At 43.3% G+C, this 18,818-nt stretch overlaps 1 protein-coding gene and 2 non-coding genes across 4 annotated transcripts; 2 read left to right on the plus strand and 1 right to left on the minus strand.

The window, feature by feature from the left end:
* The first annotated feature begins 1,823 nt into the window (after positions 1-1,823).
* Positions 1,824-5,346, plus strand: LOC123141148 (protein STRUBBELIG-like). Of its 2 annotated transcripts, XM_044560372.1 has the most exons (9): positions 1,824-2,040; positions 2,138-2,267; positions 2,355-2,426; positions 2,520-2,591; positions 2,796-2,861; positions 3,055-3,120; positions 3,222-3,595; positions 3,687-3,961; positions 4,097-5,346. In XM_044560372.1, exons 1-9 carry the CDS (start codon positions 1,905-1,907, stop codon positions 4,991-4,993), a joined length of 2,088 nt encoding a protein of 695 aa, XP_044416307.1. In that variant the 5' UTR covers positions 1,824-1,904; the 3' UTR covers positions 4,994-5,346. The 2 variants fall into 2 exon arrangements, with proteins under 2 accessions (XP_044416307.1, XP_044416306.1); XM_044560371.1 differs by having other exon boundaries at positions 2,355-2,591.
* LOC123146465 (U2 spliceosomal RNA) lies at positions 5,192-5,378 on the minus strand. The gene has a single exon (XR_006472736.1). It is a non-coding gene; the product is annotated as a U2 spliceosomal RNA (small nuclear RNA).
* Positions 5,379-16,561: 11,183 nt separating this feature from the next.
* On the plus strand, positions 16,562-16,634 carry TRNAK-UUU (transfer RNA lysine (anticodon UUU)). The gene has a single exon. It is a non-coding gene; the product is annotated as a tRNA-Lys (tRNA).
* Positions 16,635-18,818: the final 2,184 nt, after the last annotated feature.

Here is an 18,818-nt window from a genome sequence, read left to right on the forward strand (position 1 = left end):
GATTGCACCTGAACCCCCTGAACCACTGTCCTCAGAAAAAGAGGCATCTACGTTGAGTTTTACAAATCCCTCACTTGGCTTGGTCCATCCATGTCTCTCAATCTGGCCTGGACCCTTTTTCTTTGCTCTTGAGAAGTTCTTGGACAGCGTCGAAATTGCTTGTGCTGATCTGGGTTGTTTCTTCTTAATTAAAATGCCACAGGGCAAATCCTAGTTGGTCTAGTTTTAAGAACAGAGCAGTGGCCGGTTGGTTAGTGCACATGCCAATGAGCTCAGGCATCCGTGCTCGAGGCGTGGCCTCCGCAGGGTGCCTCACTTCTGCCTAAACAACATACAGTTTTTGTTTTGGAACAGCGAGCTTCCTCGTCGATTTCTATTAGAGAAAAACAACATATAGTTAAGGGAGGGAAACTTCCCCCATTAACCATGTATTTTAATTTTTGGCATGCTTTGCTGTCCTAATTGTGCATGCTGAGAGTTAATGTTTCATGCTATTTTGAGAACATATCTAGCCATTAAAGGTGGTCATGATTTATTTCTGTCCTGTTCAATAGTTGTCATGCAACCTGCCAGTCAAAGAAAACAAATTCATTACATAGCAGGAAAGGCATCTCTATCCCACCAAATTTGCATATTATGCTCATCAGTTAATGTTTGAGGGCCATTCACATTTTTGGAACGGCTTTAATTTACCATTCACATCTTAAGTTCCTGCTACTATTGTTGTTGTATACTGCTTCCTAACTGAAATAAGAATACATGATGGCTATGGAACATTTGAAAGCATGAAAGAGCAGCTTATGTACATTTAGTTTGAAACTGTACTGTTTTTTCAATTTCGCATGAAAGACATTACTGTGAAACTATGGAAGCATATTTCTGTTGCATTTAGATGACTTGCGTGTTATGAGTTTTAATTGAATATATCTGCAGGGATCAACTCGCTTTGCTTTTGGGGTTCTTGTACTTGGGCCATGTATCTGATGCCTTTGATGAAATGGAGGATGGGCATGATGGTGCTGAGAAATATGCTCACTGGATATAGCACTCAAGCCTTGGTATTATTCATTAAGAATTAGCCATCATGTATTTTCTATGGTTGTATTAGGCTTTTTTAAGCAAAGACATGTTGTAAACAAGCTGAATTTGTTGAACTCTATCTGTAATGAGTGTTGTACTGTACTTTTGTACTGGAAGCATGACATTGTCTGTTTATCCTTGTTCAGTCCTTAACCTGGCCATGTTTGCAGCCACATCATGCTCTGCTCAGCATGCTCATGCATCATCTTGCTTTTAAGCATCTGATGATTTGTTACAGGTTGTTGTTGCCCATGCTGTTTCCAGTGTCCGAGTTAATGTTTTGTTGGGTGCCTTTTCAGAATCAGGAAAGCAACATTTATCTTGTCATGTTCAAGTCACATTTTGATTTTTGAGGCTTCTGGAAAAAAGAAAAAACATGCTTCATGCTTCATCCTATAACATTCAGCTATCCTCATCTTGTAAGCGAGACACCCTACTTTTCCTTGTTGATCTCACACATATGCCCTCTTATCCAGTTGGGCATGTTTTTTGATTGAGAACAATTTCCTGTAAGGCTGAGCAGCACTAGAACTTCTCCCCAGTCATGCTTGTCTGATTTCGTTTGCAAGGGATAACTTGCAGAGGATGTCTCAAGAAACGCAAGAAAAGGAGTGACCCATTGACACAAGTTGCCAACCACCGAGTGAGTCAACAGGTAGGTGACCAGAAACTCATCATATAATACTATACTGCATGCTGGTGCTTAAGAAAATCCACACAGCCACTCTTTTATGTATATATGCTTGCCTGGCTCTGTAGCTGCTAATTATCATCTTCTTGCTTGTTGTTGCCGCCAGTGTTGCACCTTGAATCAAGATCCATCCATGGAGCCAATGCAAGGAAGAGTGCAGATGTGGATGCTCCTATGGCTCGCCTTCTGCTTGCTCGAGCATTCGCATTCGCTGGTGTTCCCGTTCCCCATCCCGTTCTTTGCCCCTTCCTACACCAACCAGCAAGACGGTGAGAAGAATCTGGAAAACTTTTCTGAGTCTTGCAGTGCAATGCATGTATGCTAATTGCTAAGTCCATTTTTTTTCCTCTTATTTTGCTGGTGCAGTTGATGCTGTGAACGAGCTGTACGCATCACTGGGCTCGCCGGACCTCCGTGGCTGGGCTGCTTCGGGAGGAGACCCTTGCGAGGAGGCGTGGCAAGGGGTGCAGTGCCTCGGCCCCAACATAACTGAAATGTTAGCGGTTCTTTCATAATCTCTGGTACCATGCCGAGCTTCATGCATTATCCAATTCACAGAAAAGCTTTTTGTTGAACCTGACAGAGTACTCAAAGGCGTGCGTCTAGAAGGGAAGCTGAGCGAGGCACTCGGAAAGCTCACTGCTATTACAAGATTGTTTGTGAATTTACATCATATTTCAGTTCTACTTTCTGTCCACTACCACTTCAGTTTATTTATTGACATTGTTTTTGGATTATGTTCATGCAGGGACCTGTCATCAAACAACCTCGGCGGTGAGCTGCCGCAGTCAATGGCAACGCTCAAATCCCTTTCGGCACTGTGGGTAGCTGAGTATTATGCTTCCTAATTAGTACTCCCTCCGTCCCAAAATAAGTGTCTTGAGCTTAGTACAAATTTATATTAGAGCTAGTACAAAGTTGAGACACTTATTTTGGGACGGAAGGAGTACTATGCAGTGATACTCTCTTCCTGGTAGTTTGTGGTTAAATGCATTTTTTTTTCTGAATTTGCAATGTGCTGCAGGCATGTGCAGAACAACAGGCTAACCGGGACACTCGATGTGCTGCGTGATCTTCCCCTGAAAGACCTGTAATTGCTTTACCAATTTACACAGATACCTCCTTAGCTCATTCTGTGAAATAATGGTCACATTACTCCTTGACGAGATAACGTGCAAAATCCTGCGTGTTGTTGAGAGGGAAAAAACATTTCCATGAAACAAAGGTCTGACTGCATTTCTCGCATGCCCATTCCTGAATCTTGATTCTGTGAACGTTTACAGGAATGTGGAGAACAATCAGTTCGCAGGATCAATCCCAGAGAAGATGCTCAACATCCCAAAATTTCTGTAAGAACTCCATCCTCTCTTATCGAGATTCAAGAACCAAAAGAGCTTGGCTAACTACTGCCTGCCTAACAAATCAATAATCTTGCCTGAATTTTCTGCAGAAGAAACGGCAACCATTTCACCATTCCGATCCCTGGTTCCTCTCCGACTCCGGCAACGTCGTCTCCTTCTCCAGCTGCAGATCCTCACATTACTGTAATTCCCGCAGTTACTCTACAGGGCACTACACACGGTGGTGGTCTCCGGAGGCACGCCAACAAGGTGTCTCCGGCAAAGGCTGCCGGATTCAGCATTCTTGCTGCCAGTTTATTAACCATTGCCGTCGTTGTGACCATGTTCGTAACCTCGAGACGGCGGCAGGAGATGTCCACTCGGGAAGGGCACCTGAGGGCAATTGTGAGGAGCGTGGCAATCTGGACAAGGAAGCCTCCTAAGCTAGGTGCACCTGCCTACCCTGACAAACAACACAGTACAGGTACATGAAAAACAGTGCTGAAAATTTATCCTGAAAATTAAGAACCTACTTATTCTGATATAAATGCCCATTGCTGTTTTGATCATTGAAGTTGCTGCAAATGACATTGTGGGGAACACTCCGGGAGATTGCACAAAGGTGGCGGGTTTATCGGCACATACACCTCTCAAGAACTACAACATGTCAAGTATTGTTTCAGATAAGAATGTTCAGTGGGGCTCAGAAGAAAGCAAACCCTCGAGGGTCTCCTTCAATTTCTTCACTGTTGCATCTCTGCAACAGTGCACCAACAACTTCAGCGATGAGAACTTTCTGCGAGAAACTCGGTTTGGCAAAATCTATCTAGCAGAGCGCCCAGAATGCAAGGTAAATTGAACTGAATGTAGAACTTTCATTCCTAATTGTGCCGTATTCAGTTTCTTTATAGTAGTAGAGTACTATCTCTTTTTCCTGTTGGAAACTTTGTGGTGTTATTGACATCATCTTCCCATGATCACATAGTTTGTGGTGCTGAAGCTTTGCCACACGGCTACGAAAATGGCTACTGACGAGTTTCTGGAGAATGTTCGGACCATCGCCGACCTTCGACACCCCAACATAGAAGAGCTTGTGGGTTGCTGCGTGGAGCACGGACAGAGGCTGCTCGTGTACAAACATTTCAGCGAACACACATTGGACGACATGATCCATCGCGGCAGCAGCGACGCTGCCGATCCCGGCAACAAGTTCCTGTGGGAAGCTCGGATCGCCGTGGCCCTCGAGGCCGCCAAGGCTCTCGAGTACCTCCATGACGGGGGCGACGGCCGGGAGGGACATGTCGCCGTTGTCCACGGGCATTTCAGGCCGGAGCATGTCCTTGTCGATGGCGAGGCGCGGGTGCGCGTGTCCGGGTGCGGCCTCGCCCCGTTCGCGCCACCTTCAGTATCAGGAGCTACTACGGACTGGCACGACGACGCACTGAGCTACCTCGGCCCGCCGGAAGAAGCCACAACGACGGAGGCGGCCACAGGCCGCGACGTGTACTGCTTCGGTGTGGTGATGCTGCAGCTCCTGACGGGGCGCAGGCCCTACGACAATGCGCGGCCGCGAGGGGAGAGGCTGCTGGTGCCGTGGGCTGGCGCGCGGCTGCACGACCTCAGCGCTCTGCGCCGGATGGCCGACCCGCGCCTCCGGGGCACGCCGGTGCCGGTCAGGTCCCTGTCACGGTTCGCGGACATCATCAGCAGATGCGTGCAGGTAACTGAAGCTCGATCGTCTCTGGTTTCTCGTTTGCTTGGGCTGCTGCGTTGTCGTAATGGAGTTTGCCTATGTGCAGCGGGAGCCCGAGTTCCGGCCGGCGATGGCGGAGCTGGTGCAGGACCTGATGGGCGCCACGGAAGAGGCGCGCATGGCGGATGACTGCGGAGAGCTGTCGCCGGTGCCGGCAGAGTACGAACTTGTGTGAACTGCTCGCTCTGATTGACATAGAACACTGCCAAACATGTCCTCACCATCAGCATAGATTTACTGTGCTGCATTGCCTTTGATCTCAGGCTGGAAGCATTGTTTCAAGCAAATTATTTTTCCAGCAAAGGGGAATTCTTGGGTTTGATTTGGTTGGGGTGTGCCAGGTCTAGGCTGTAGTGCAACGCCCGGACGACACTTGAAGGCCCTAATAACAAGTGGACCCTTCCCCTTAAAAATAAATTTAATACCATTGTGGGCACTTGGCCCACATATCAAATATTAAACTGATAAGAACAGATGCTATATTTGATCTTAGTCAAAAGGCCGAGAAAGGTATGATTTGAAACTTTGCCCTTCCTCTCTTTTTATGGCTTCTTGGGCCAACTCCACGGCGTGTGCCGGCGAGGTGGGATGAAACGAAATTAAGAGTTGCAGTGAGTATTAACAAACCTGTATTTTTTTTTGAGACAAACAAACATGTATATGCGTGTGCTACCACGGAAGTTGGGCCTGATGATAAGAAGTCCATAAAGAAAGTATGATGGCCCACATGGGTGGAAGTGTTGGTTTTCCGGCTAGAATAGTACTAAGTTGTAGGCATTTCCTATTCGGTGCCTTCAGCATTCCTTAACGTGCATTTCGTTAACTGGCGCTGAAGGCGCTCTTAACTGGGCCCGCCCATATACGATTTGATTTTGAGTAAACTCCCAAAAAAATGCGCAGAACACAGGCATTGAACCCGTGATCTCTGCGTACGTACGAAAGAGCGCAAACCACTACGCTATCATACCTGATCTGAACAAATTGATTTTTGTTCCTTTTATTTATTTTCTTCCATTCGTGAGCTTTTTTAGACGTTTTTATTTGGTTTTCTTTCTTCTTTCTTTCTCCTTTTTCTTTTTCGTACAATGCGTGGATTCTTTTCAAATTCATTAACTTTTTCTTCAAAATCGATGAACCTTTTTCCAAAACACATGAAATTTTATTCGAATTCATGAACTTTCCCAATTTTTGAACATATTTTCAAATTATATGAACTTTTCAAAAAATCAATGAAAAATTTTCAAATCCGATGAAATTTTTGCATATTCAATGAACTTTTTTAAATTAATTTAACCTTTTTTCAAATATGATGATTGCTTTTACAAATTTGATGGACTTTTTCAAATTCGATGAACCTTTTTAAAGTTTGTGAACTTTTTTAAATTGCTGAATTTTTTCTAAATTTGTGAACTCTTTTTCAAATTCAATGAACTTTTTTTAAAGTCGGTGATACTTTTTGAAGTTTTGTGAACATTTTCTTTAAAATCCATGAACAATTTTGATTTCGGGTTTTTTTATGAAAACTTTTGAACTTTTTTCAGAACCATGAACTTTTTTAAAAAATTGATGAACTCTTTTTCAAATTCGTGATCTTTCTTTAATCTAAATGATTGAACTGTTTTCAAATCTGTGAACATTTTTACAAAGTCCGAAGAATTTTTTTCGAATTCATAATTTTTTTAATTAAAAATAGACGAAATATTTTCTAATCTATGAATGTTTTTCAAATTGATGAACTTTCTTGATTGTGCTTTTTCAAATTCATGAACTTTTTTTCTTCAAATTCATGAACCTTTTCCATTTTCGTGAACTTTCTTCAATTTGTATGAATCTTTTCAATTTTTTGATTTTTTTAAAAATTCGTGGTATTTGTGAATTATTTTTCAAATTTATGTTTTCTTTATGAAAATAATTCAATACTATTATATGTTAATGCTGTACTGAAAGAAGGGATCAAATAGAGTTGTTTCCTCATAGTTGCCAACAAAGTTTAGCTTGGTCTAGTGGTTAACGCTTGAGACTGTTGACCTGGTTTTCCGGAGATCGATTCCCTGTTCTCCGTTTTAATTTCCCGCGAGAATCGAATAAGCGAGGGATTTTTGTTTTTCGTCGAGCGATCAAGCCAGCAATCGATTTGTGCTAATTGGGCCGGCCCAAAATGAACTTCACGTGAGCGCCAGTATGCCAAACGGGCGCATAAAGCGCTGAACAGGAGCTCCCTAAGTTGTACGCCAATTTCTCAACAAAAAAAACTAAGTTGTACGCCAACCTACCCTGCGGGTCATCGGCGCCTGCTCTCCATCGTTACCCATTGCATTTGAGCTCAAGATAATCTAGGCCAGCTCAGCTACAGCCTACAGGTACGTACAGCATGAACAGAACAAAAGGCCAGCATCAACATCAGTATGACATCGGAGCCTGGAAGCGAACAGCTCACAGGGTTAATTAAGGCCAAGCATGTTCAAACGGAGAAGGGAGTAGCTATCCCGACCAAGCGTCCATCAACGTATATAATCGTTGACGATGCGTGCATGCATATTTTGTACTCCCTCCGTTCCTAAATATAAGTTTTTTTTTAGAGATTTCAAATGTCCTCCTCGGCTCTAGTTGAACAATGCACACACCCCGCTTTAGCTGCACATAATAAAGTGATCCGTGAGGTGGCTAGCTATTAGTTAGTGCGATGAAAATATTTAGTGTAGATTCACTCACGGAGCAAAATGAGTGAATCCTCGGGTCTCTGACTCTCCTTTTCGATGAAAACGAGAAAAAAAGATGTCAACTAGTAAATGTGTTGCTTTGTGAATTTGATACTAGGCAGTTCTCCCCCCTCGGCAGGCAAGTAGCCTTTGCGACTTACATCTCTGCTACAGGAGGGTATGAACCTCCGGATCTAGGCGAGGTGATGGCGGGGAACTCCAACAGGTTTTGGCTTCCTCCTCACTGATTGATGGAGCCCAAGACTGCTTGACGACTTTCGGTGTGGGGTTAGCTTGAGCCGAGGTCGTCTCGTAACAGGAACATGAAGAATAGCAAACAAGCACACAAGCAGGAATAGGAATATTGGCTGTCACTATCCTGTGGTTAGCTATCAACTACGGAGCTGGCAACTCACAAGCCAGCAAGTCAACCTCTGTCAGATCTTCGGCCCAGTTTATGGACGAAACTGACTCTACTTCCTCATTCAGGCTGATATGAACTGCAAAAGTTTTCATCTTTAGCGTGGATATCATAGGTATAAATGAAAGAAACTGGAATCAGGAAGTTGTTTCTTTCTCTCGATACGCGGAGGGGAGAGCATGCCCTGTCTCAGGCAGTATATCAGTCGTTAACGATCTTACCGGGACACATCCAATTGAAACTAGAATCCCAACATCTTTGGAAGAAGCTCCAAATAGAAAAAAATTCAGAGCGGGGAATCTTCCTACAAACTAAAATGTGTTAAATATATAAATACCTACCTCTGCCTAGAAAAACTGGAGTTTCAGGCACCCTCGTGGGAGACATTGGATGTTGTCAACCGGCCTTAAAATGCTCATAAACAGCTCTTCCCCCTTTGACTTAGTTTTCGCTTTCCTCTGTTTCTAGTAGAAAAAGCCTGATCCTACTTTGCGAGTCCAACAGGTCTAGTATTCTTTTCTTTTTCGTCTGAGGGAACGTGGTAGCCCTGATCTAGCTAAGACTTGTGATTCCATTCTATTTCATTCTGATCTCGTTATGAGGAATATCTGAGGCGAGGCTAAGACAAGATATGGGACTTCCCGTGCTAAGTTATTCCAATCTCTGTACTTAAGTAACCGAACTCGAAAGTGCTGCAATGAGCTAGATTTGTGCGTACAAGGGTAAAGAAGCGAGCAAGGCTACCTTTCCGCTGGAAATCCTATACCTGAGTGCTATTTGATCAGAGTGAGTTGTAATTGAGCTTGATTTACTTGCTCTTCTATTTGCATTTTTTGTTAAGTATGTGGGTGACTCATCGTCGTGAGATCGGTTGGTCGAAAATTCTTTTCAAGTAGTCTCAGTCGGCGAACTCGGCTCCACAGAAGAAGTCAGTAGTGAATCAAAGAACTCATGCATGCAATCAGTGACTAGGGATCGATCAATCGGATGCAAGCGAGCCATACAAAAAGAATTGGAAGGTGACTTAGCAACATCAGTCATTTCCTATAGAAAGGAAGGAAAGGATCTCTCTTCTGTCTAGACGAAAGATCTCATTTTTGCTACCGCTCTCCCTCTTATGAGTCTCTATCAACCGTTGTTTACTAGCTTTCAACGCGAGTTCAATCATTCTCTTATATACTGAAAAGTACGAACTGACTTAAAGCACGAACATGAAGGAAAGGCTGAATTCGAGACATCTTGAATCGGATTCTCTCTTCTCAGAAAGCTTGAGAGAAATGAGTGGGCCGGCCAAAGAAGACCACTATGGAAGTGAAAGGGGAGGGCAAGAGCGGTTCGAAGACCATAGCCCGATGTGGGTACATTGGCGTCATCGTCGTATGAAATTCACGCACAAAGGGCGCTGCAACACTCTCAATGGCATTCAAGATAATCCTTCCTGCCGTCCAATCTCTGTCCGTAAGCTGCAAGGATTGCTGAAACGGGGTGCTGTTAGCCAGTGTGTGCAAGTGCGTCAGATTCACCAGGAGCATGATCTGCAAGCAATTACTCTGGATGCTGATCCTACAGAGCAGACACCTCCAGCTGTTCAAGAACTGCTATAGGAGTTTGATCCTTTGTTTCGGGAGCCAAAGGAATTACCCCCTCGTCGTGCCTGTGACCACCAAATTCCGTTGGTGCCAGGTGCAGTGCCAGTCAATGTCCGGCCATATAGATATGCACCCCACCAGAAAACAGAGATTGAGAAGCAAATCTGTGAGATGATGAGCAATGGCATTGTTCGTCGCAGCACGAGCCCCTTCGCTTCTCCAGTGCTCTTGGTTCGTAAGAAGGATGGATCCTGGCGCTTTTGAAATATCCTATGCTAGTCGCGGGTTGTCCCAAGCTCAACGTAGGTTCACAAGAGAAAAAGAGGGGGGTACCTTGTCTGGCGGTCGAAGAAGGCAACAAACAAGTGGAAGCAACCGATGGTTTGGTCATTCTACTCCTTGATGCCAGTCTGTGCTTGCTGTCATGCTGGCAAAAGCGGGGGTTTCGGCTGGCGTTACCTACTATTGGATTTGAACCAATGACTGCTGTCGTATGAAAGCGATACTCTAACCGCTGAGTCAAGTAGGTCAAGCTGAGTCAAGTCAGAGAAAATCGAAAAAAAGAGAAAGCCAACCAAAACGCAACCAGAGTTCTCTGCGGGGTGGAGCGCTAAGAAAGAGAAAGCATTACCGCTATATGAAATGAAGCAGCGGCTAGACCACTTGGTTTAAAAAACTGCTTAGTGGCGTGTGATTTCAACACTATTGCAGAGGTATATGACTAAAATTGTTGGAGAGACCTCTATGTTCCTCAGCTTAAATCATTCTATGATTGTTTACAATTTTGTCATCTATTTTACATGAGGGCTAGAGGGTGGTCTTGGAGCAAGAAAAGTGTTGAGTCCAGGCGCATTATGGTACGACTGAGACTGAGTTGGGCAGGAGCAAGCGGTTGAATTGGCCTGACTCTTCAAGACCAAATATACTCGGCTTCCTCTTCATCAAGTCACGAAATTCGACCTTAGTTAGCAGGACCAAAACTAGAGCAGGCCCAAGACAAGCAAGAATAGTCAGTCAGCACCGATCAGGCAGGAAGCAGACAGTAAGCTAAGAATACTGGAAGAAGGTGGTCGCTCAGCCAAAGCCCTAGTTCAACCAGAACAGTAGGGAAAGCGGTAGAGGCTGCTCCATAGCTTTGGTCGTCGCACTCTAATCCGCTTTAGAAGAAGCAGCTATTCTATTGCTTGGCTATAAAGCCTATAAGTAAGAACTCTGGGGAAGGAATCCGATCTGCAGATGAAGCAGAGGCATGCAAAAGGTGAGTGCACAGCGAGGAATTTTCCATACTAGATTGACTCAACATTACCGAATCTACTCTGAGACTCTCTTCTCTTCATGGTTGGCTGTAAAACAAGAGTCTCTTTAGTCCCCAACTCTATGGATTTTACTTTTTGGCTCAACACCCTGCTCTCGACGTTTGCTTGGGACGAGAGGCTATGAAATAGTTGAAAGCATATGCAACATTAAAGAAAGTCAATCCAGTAGCCTTAAGTCGTACCGAACACTATGTCCTAATAGTAAGGGATTTCTTTCAACCCGGTGGTAAGCCGGTGGTACCCGGAGAACACATTGCCCGAAGGAAGGGACTAAACCCATCTGTTCAAGTAGTAGCCAAGTAGTACCGAAGGAGTATCTCCGAGTTAAGGAGTACCGAAGGGAAGGAAGAAAAACCAAGTGAAAGAAAGAGATCGCAATGGTCTAAGATATAGTCAGTGAACAATAACTCAGATCTGATGTCGGATCGAAACAAAAATGCAAAAAGACAACACAAACATAAAAGATCGAACTCTAGTTTAGTTACTGAGTGAGATGTTTTGCTACCTACAAAAGGTTGGTTCTTCCCCTACAACCCCTACCCCTCCAAGGCAGTACTCTTCATCGGCAAATCCGAATCTCTCGATCTGAGTTGAGACCCACCTACAGAAATTGATCCATCAACGACTTTTTCTATAGTGGCAGGAAGTCTCCAACTCTTCGATATGCGCTAGAGGTAATCCCTTTACTTAATCTGATATGGGATCTCTTGCTACCAGAAAGGAACTGAACTGGCTTGCCCGAAAAGAATGGATTGCGACCCTTGGAGAGCTAATGGTACTGGACTGATAGCGCACTAATTGAACCGACCCCGGACGTACCACTGGGGAACCTGTGGCTGGACAGAATCTCTCGCGATGGAGAAATGTCAAATGGGAAGCTCTATGGAGGCACACACCGTGTCGTTCGTCATCGAAATGGGACTGACTCGCTCGGGAACAGGCAAAGGATTGAGGAACTTTCTGGCGTAACACACCCGTAATGGGGCAATCTGACTAGCTGGTCAAAACCCTTTCCGCAGTGTTTAAGTGGTGCTGGAAGGAATCAAGAGGGGAGGAGGAAAGTTGTACCAGGTGGAAGGAGAAGATCTGATTGCTACTAAATCAAAACAAGCTTAGTTCTGCATGATGGCTCAATGGTGCATGGTCAACTCAGTAAACCTAACATCTCTGATCTCTGATCCAATTTCAACCCTACTGAACTCTTAAGAGTAGGTGTTTCAAGAACCTAAGTCCTTACAAAAAAAGAATCCATGATCACTATATACCCCCGAAGGTACTGAGCCCAAACATCTGAAGCCATACGGATACTCACATCTGCAAAAGGCCGAGATTGAGAATTGAGTAATTGCTGAAGAATTCACTGATACAATCCTCTACTAGCCCCTTTGCTTCACTCGTGTTGTTAGTGAAGAAGAAGGATGAGACATGGAGGATGTGCATTGAAACCAGGCAGCTGAATGCCAGTACAGTAAAGAAGAAATACCCAATTCCGGCACATAGATGCCCTATTGGATGAGTGGTGCTAAATATTACAGCAAGATTGACTTAAGATCTGGCTATCATCAGATCAGGATGAGAGAGGAAGACAAACCCAAAACTTCATTCAGAACCCTGTAACTATGAATTCAATGTGATGCGGGCTTACAAATGCTCCTGCAATGTTTCAAGCACTCATGAATGATGTGTTCAAGCCCAGAAGATTTGTGTTGGTTTGATGATATACTTCTTGATAGTAAAACACTGAAGGAGCGTCAACATCACTTGCAGCTAACACTTTTTCTGCGGAATCAACTACATGCTAAGATGAGCAAGTGTGAGTTTTGACTTTCAAAGGCAGAATATTAGGGGTAAATGGAAAATAAGGTGGCAGATGCATTTAATAGGAGAAAGGCCGGAACATCTGTCCAGCTGGTCCAAGGTGCGCAAACCGCTTTGTGAAGGCCTACTGAGAATGAGGCCCCTAGTAGTGTATTTTGAAGCCTTCTAGGCAAAGCTGCTTTGGCGTGCACTGAAAGGGCGTCTTCCTTTCCTATATTATACCAGAGGTGAGTGCATAATCTGGTGTAGAACGGAGGGGATATCCTAAGTTGATATGCACAAGTGCTTCCTCTGATTGAAGTCGATTGCCTCAACCAATTTCTTAGTACATCAACACAAGAAGTGGCGAATTGGGGATGGTACTACCTCAGTGAAACTGTGGGAAGATGGGTAGGTGGGGCCTCTCAACCAAGACATCGCGGTTGGCGAGTGGGGACTCTACTGAATAATAGCATGGGTGTGGTAGATTACTGACGTGAAGCCGGACCTCTATGAGTGCTCTACATGGCCGGACCAAAGCTATTCTAAAAACTAGATCCATTGGAGTGGGAAGTACTCAAGATGTAGAAGAGGACTCAAGTAGGTTAGGTCCTCTTGCTCTGATGTGTTCTTAGAACCCACTACCCTCCCTCCTAAAAGACCATGTGACCATCGGATTCACCTCACGATAGTCAACCAGTGAATCAAAGGCCTTATAGGTATTCACACCACCGGATGAAATTGAAGCCATAATCAAGGAGTTACTCTAGAATGGTACTCTAGAACCTAGTTCATGCCTCACCGTCTCTTATTTACAAGAAGAAAGAAGGTTCGTGGCGCCTATGGATTATAGGCAACTCAATGCGCAAACCGTAAAAAAGAAATACCCGATACCGGTCATTGATGATCTTTTGGATGAGCTACACAGTTATACTGTGTACTCAAAAATTGTTTTATCTATTCCCACATCGATTCACCAATCTTGGAACTTGTTATGGATAGAAGGTCCGTAGAAGTGAAAGTAGGACGACAGGAGAAAAGAGTAAGGGGTACCGGAAAAAGAGGATTTTGGACTTTCTGCCCACGAAGAAATAGTAGCATTTGAAACTGGAAAGATTTACTTTGGATAGTAAATCCCCAAGGAAGGGATATAATCCAAACAAAGGAGGAGCTAGCGGAAAGTTTGAATTTCAACGATTAGGGAGGGGAATGAAACACTTGTCTTTCACAATCAATTCTTACTTTTTTTATGTTTAGGACACGTGAAGCGAGAGCGAAACTCGCTATGAGGAGAAGACTCGGCAAGAGAGGTTTGAACAAGAGGAACTGCCGTCTAGTTGAGTTTCATCATTCTCTCTTTCTATCTCTCTTTCTTTCAAGAGCTGAATAAGGGCATATCCGCAAAGGAGAGAGAAATCGGACTTTCTTCTTTACCCCCCTCGTTATTCAAGACGTGAATATAAAGTGTATTGTACTCCCTTGGATCTTTTCCGGGATCTTTACTTGTCATTGATCAAGGAAGCTAGAAGGAAGATGGGTGGTAGGGTGAATGGACATTCGTATCCACTCTGACTCGTCGGTTAGGAGAGTAGCGACCAAAAAGAAATCATTATATAGGATAACTGCTATAGAGATAAAATGTAGGAAGGGGAAAGTTGGTTTCAATGAGTCATGTGAATTTTAGAAGAAATAGGTAAACAAGGCGGGTTAATATATATATATATATGTTGAAAAGCAAGGGGATAAATTGAACGAAATGAAGAGCAACCCAGAATCCTATTTTGTATACTATAAGAAAAAGGCACTGAAAACTTGGAAATGGAAGATGTTGAAACTAATATGGGTAGTCACACATTAGGAAAAATAGTGTAGTGGTTGGGCCAGGTAGCTTCTTCTTTTGAACAACATTTCATTCTGTTTTGGATGCTTTCTACTATGTTTCAAGTGATCAAAGAAGAGTTTATTTCCCACTACTCATATCACATCTTATGTGTTGATGCAAGCTGACTAAATCAATAAGATGGTATTTGTATTTGATTAGACAAGATGGTATTCTTCTTTATTCTGGAGCACAACAATCCGGATCTCTATCTTATAGCTTATCCTTCCTATTATGTATGTATTACGGTCATGTCAAGTCAATGGTCTGTCTGCCCTGCAACCGGTCTTGAATGGATTCAGTTAATTGTTTGATGAGCCTACAGAGTGACCTCCTAGGAGGACAATAGACCACAAAATACCCTTACTACTAGGCACTAAACCTATCAATCATTAGAGAAGGGACAGAGTTCAAGATAAGACTATCTTGCCTGTTTGGTAGAGAGAGTACCGGGTATTCCGATGGTTAAAGATTCAAGTCTTAGTGGCAAAGGGGGACAACTTTGCCCTGCAACCGTTTCCACTTTACGGCCCACAGCTTGTGTTCTTCGGTATTAATTTGGTTTCTGTTTGTTTGGCTTGTCTCGTGCACCACCTGAATTGAATCATAGTAATGGGATTTTGGTAATCCAGTGATGAAGTCAATGCTGATAATGGACCATGCTTCATCAGGAATGGGTAGAGGATCGAAGAGGCCAGGGAGTTTTTAATGTTCTACCTTAGCTTGCTGACAGATTTGACACGTGTTGACAAAAGATTCCACTGATTGAAATATTCATGTCCAAGCAAATAGTGCCTTGATGCGGTGATAAGTAGCCGTAATGCCATAGTGGGCACCAATACCACTGGCATGAAGTGCTTGCAAGATGCTTTTTTCATTTAGAAGTTTGCACCAACCCATACTCTTCCTCTATATCGAATGACCCCATTATGCAATGAATATTTGCTATTCTTGTGAGTGCTTAGGACTGCCAATTCAGATAGTAAATTCTGGGTGAATGTGTCTTTGCTGTACCCTGCAACAATATCAGTGAGCCATTGTGGTTGACAGGAAGCAATGGCTTTGAGTTCATCTGGCTCATGTAATCTAGATAGTGGTGCATCAGCTGCCCTATTCTCTGAGCCTTTTATTGGATGGTATATTGTAATCCCATGAGCTTGAGGAAAGGAAAGCTTTGTGCTACATTGGTATTTTAAGTCTTTGAGAAGTCAAATGAGCTAAGCTCCTATGAATGAAACGCCTGTCCTGCTAAGCCCAAACTCTAATGTGCTTGACTTGGAAGTAGGACACTCTTTCACTGTGAGGATCTTCTTTTAGTCTGTAGCCACCCCTTGCCCACTAATGACATGACCCGGGTATTCTATCTATGGTTGAGCAAATGAACATTTATTCAACTTCACATATAGTTGATTCTGCTTTAGAAGGTCAAATACTTGCTGCAAATGGGTGACATGATCTTGCAAGGATTTGCTATAGATTAAGATGTCATCAACAAAAACAAGTACACAAACCCTAGTCAGCTCAGCCAGAATTGTGTTCATAGCACTCTGGAGGGTGGGTGGTGCATTTGTGAGCCCAAATAGCCTAAAATTCATAGTGATGTGGGTCTTGAATGCCGTTTTGTATTCGTCTGCTTCATGTAATCTTATCTGATGGTAACCAGCTCTCATATCCAGCTTAGTAAACCAAACAGCACAAGATAACTCATCCAACAATTCTTCAACTACATGCATTGGGTATTTTATTAGACGAATCCATCTTATTTCCTTATTTCTCTGTTTTGGTAGCAGGAGAAGTAGTTTGTTCAGCCCAGACTTCAAAGTAGTCTCCCTCGTTGACCTTTCTTTTTTAGATAGAATCCTCAATGAGTGGAAAGGACTCCCAAACTTGCTCCACAGTACTATACCATACAGAGCCGCGCCCTTGTGATATGATAAGAAGAAAAGGGGCCAGGCCGCCCTTTTTTCTTTTCCGCACCAAGCCTTCTTGTAAAATCGGGTGTATAGCTCAGTTGGTAGAGCATTGGGCTTTTAACCTAATGGTCGCAGGTTCAAGTCCTGCTATACCCAAAACAAAACAAAAAACCACTCTTGTATTCGTAAGGATGCATAGTAGCCTTCAAAGAGCACTCTTTGGCCTTGAAGAAAGGCCCTTTCTCATCAACATCTCGACTTCGCTCGTTGTTTGAGGTAAGTATAAAGGAGATCATACTTGCTCGGTCATTGATAGGCCGGCCTTCTCCTTATTCATTGGATAGGGCGCGGGGGAAAGTCAAGTCAAGCACTAGTTAGTTGGGGTGGGACGCACCAAAGCAGCGTTCGTTGCACTAGCGCCTTATCTTTTGAAGCTAAACAGAGGCTCGAAAGACGGAGTACGTCCGAAGTCGTTGGCTGCCTTTTTGTAGTGCGCAAGTTAGAGTGAACTTCTTCTTCTGTTCTGCGAATCTACTAACGAGAACTGCCGTACAGTCCTATCTTTTTTTAAGAAAGATCGTAGATGAACGCTTCGTTTCGTTACCTAAGTAGTTGAGCAATTCATTCGAAGGTAAACAAAGAGGTATTTCCTTTTCTCGTTCAGTCCTTCTCTCCTTCCATCCCAGTAGGCCTATTCATGCTTTTTTGCTATCCATCTTGATCAATTAGAAGAAGGGGAAATTCAGACTAGGCAAAACACCTCAAAAAGTGAAAAAAAGATAAAAACAACTTTCTTATTGTCAAGTAGTAAACCATAATTCTCATCCTAGGAAACCATATCGATCATCAGTTCAGAGCTACCAACTACGAAGCTCTTTTCTAGAGCGAGTCAACAATTCGTGGATCCATGGTTTGAATGAAGCTATGTACCCGGGTAGAGATGATTTTTCTCAAAGATGTTCCGCTCATCCAAGAATCTGAAACTTCATCTACATAAACTCATAAATAGCCCTTTCCTTTCTTTTCTTGACTTAAAAAGGTAATCACTACTTTCTGCTCATCTTTTATCAAGTCTTCCTCTTCCTGATTGAGTCAATCAGGGATAGAAATTCCGATCAACTATGAGGAGTAGGGCTGCTGGGCAAGTGAATGAACTCTGTCCTAGGCATTTCCAATAAGTTCAGTGAAGTGAGGGCGAAGCCTTTTTTGAGAGGGAAAATACACTCCAAATGATATTCCATAATGGAAGGAATGAGTGGAAGATTTACTGGAAGAAAAATATACGATACTTTTCTAGTCGTAGGTAGGGCTACCTATCTAGTTTCGTGCTTTGGGCGTACCAGATTCAATAGGCTTGGTTATAGCTAACAGATTTCTTTAAGAACTAGCCGCCTATAAGCCTCGCTAGTAGTATTCCTGCCCAGTGCCGGAGTAGTGACTCACAAGGTAAGTTCTCCTCGATGCATTTCCAACACTCTCTTTTTCTACGTACACTTTTGATTCCTCAGTAGGTAGGGACAACGTTCGAGATCTCATCCGACCGTCTATTTCTCATTGATTGGGAGATTGGATTGGAATTCAAGGAGAACTAATTGGATGTCATGGAACAAATGGGGCACTATGTTGGTTACCCACTGCTAGCCTAGCGGGGACTTCTCTACTTGTTGAAAGTGGAAAGGAGTCATATTTGAATCGGAAAGTGGGGCTCGTTCACTCACACCTTTCTTTGATTATTAATGACTTGGCTTCTTGCTCAAGTAAGCACCCGGCATACCAATTCATTATCCTTGGGGCTCGGCCCGCTCCTTCCTATCTACGTTATTCTTTCTTTGTTACTCTCGTAATGACGATCCGAAATAAATCAAGGTTACCAGGTCACAGCTCTGATTCTTCTTCCCTTATAGAACCTTCCCGCAAGAAATCAGTGGAAGTGGGTCCGCCCCTACAACTCCTCAAATCTGCCTTCTTTTCTGCTCTGCGCTGTACATATTCTCAAGTTATGAGAAAGAATGGATTTGAATGCAATTTTGAATTAACAAAATAAACGAATGAAGAATATTTTTACCTCTTATCTGATAAGCAATCAAAGCATTTGAACTGCTCAATGAACAATAAAGAAAGAGCTAAGGTAAAAAAGTATATGTGTTACTAATAGTAAACCAATTTTATTTGGAGTTTGCTTTCAGCTGAACATGTTATAACTACAAATGAGGTGAGGCTTGATTAGGTGGCTTTGCAAGAACTAGGGAGGAACACAAGTTATGTACTTTAGGCTAAACATATGAATTTAGAAGATCAACTTTTCCAATTGGACATAAACAAAAGCAACCAATAATATAT

This window comes from Triticum aestivum, chromosome 6D (assembly GCF_018294505.1).
Source record: "Triticum aestivum cultivar Chinese Spring chromosome 6D, IWGSC CS RefSeq v2.1, whole genome shotgun sequence".
NCBI classification, from domain to species: Eukaryota; Viridiplantae; Streptophyta; class Magnoliopsida; order Poales; family Poaceae; genus Triticum; species Triticum aestivum.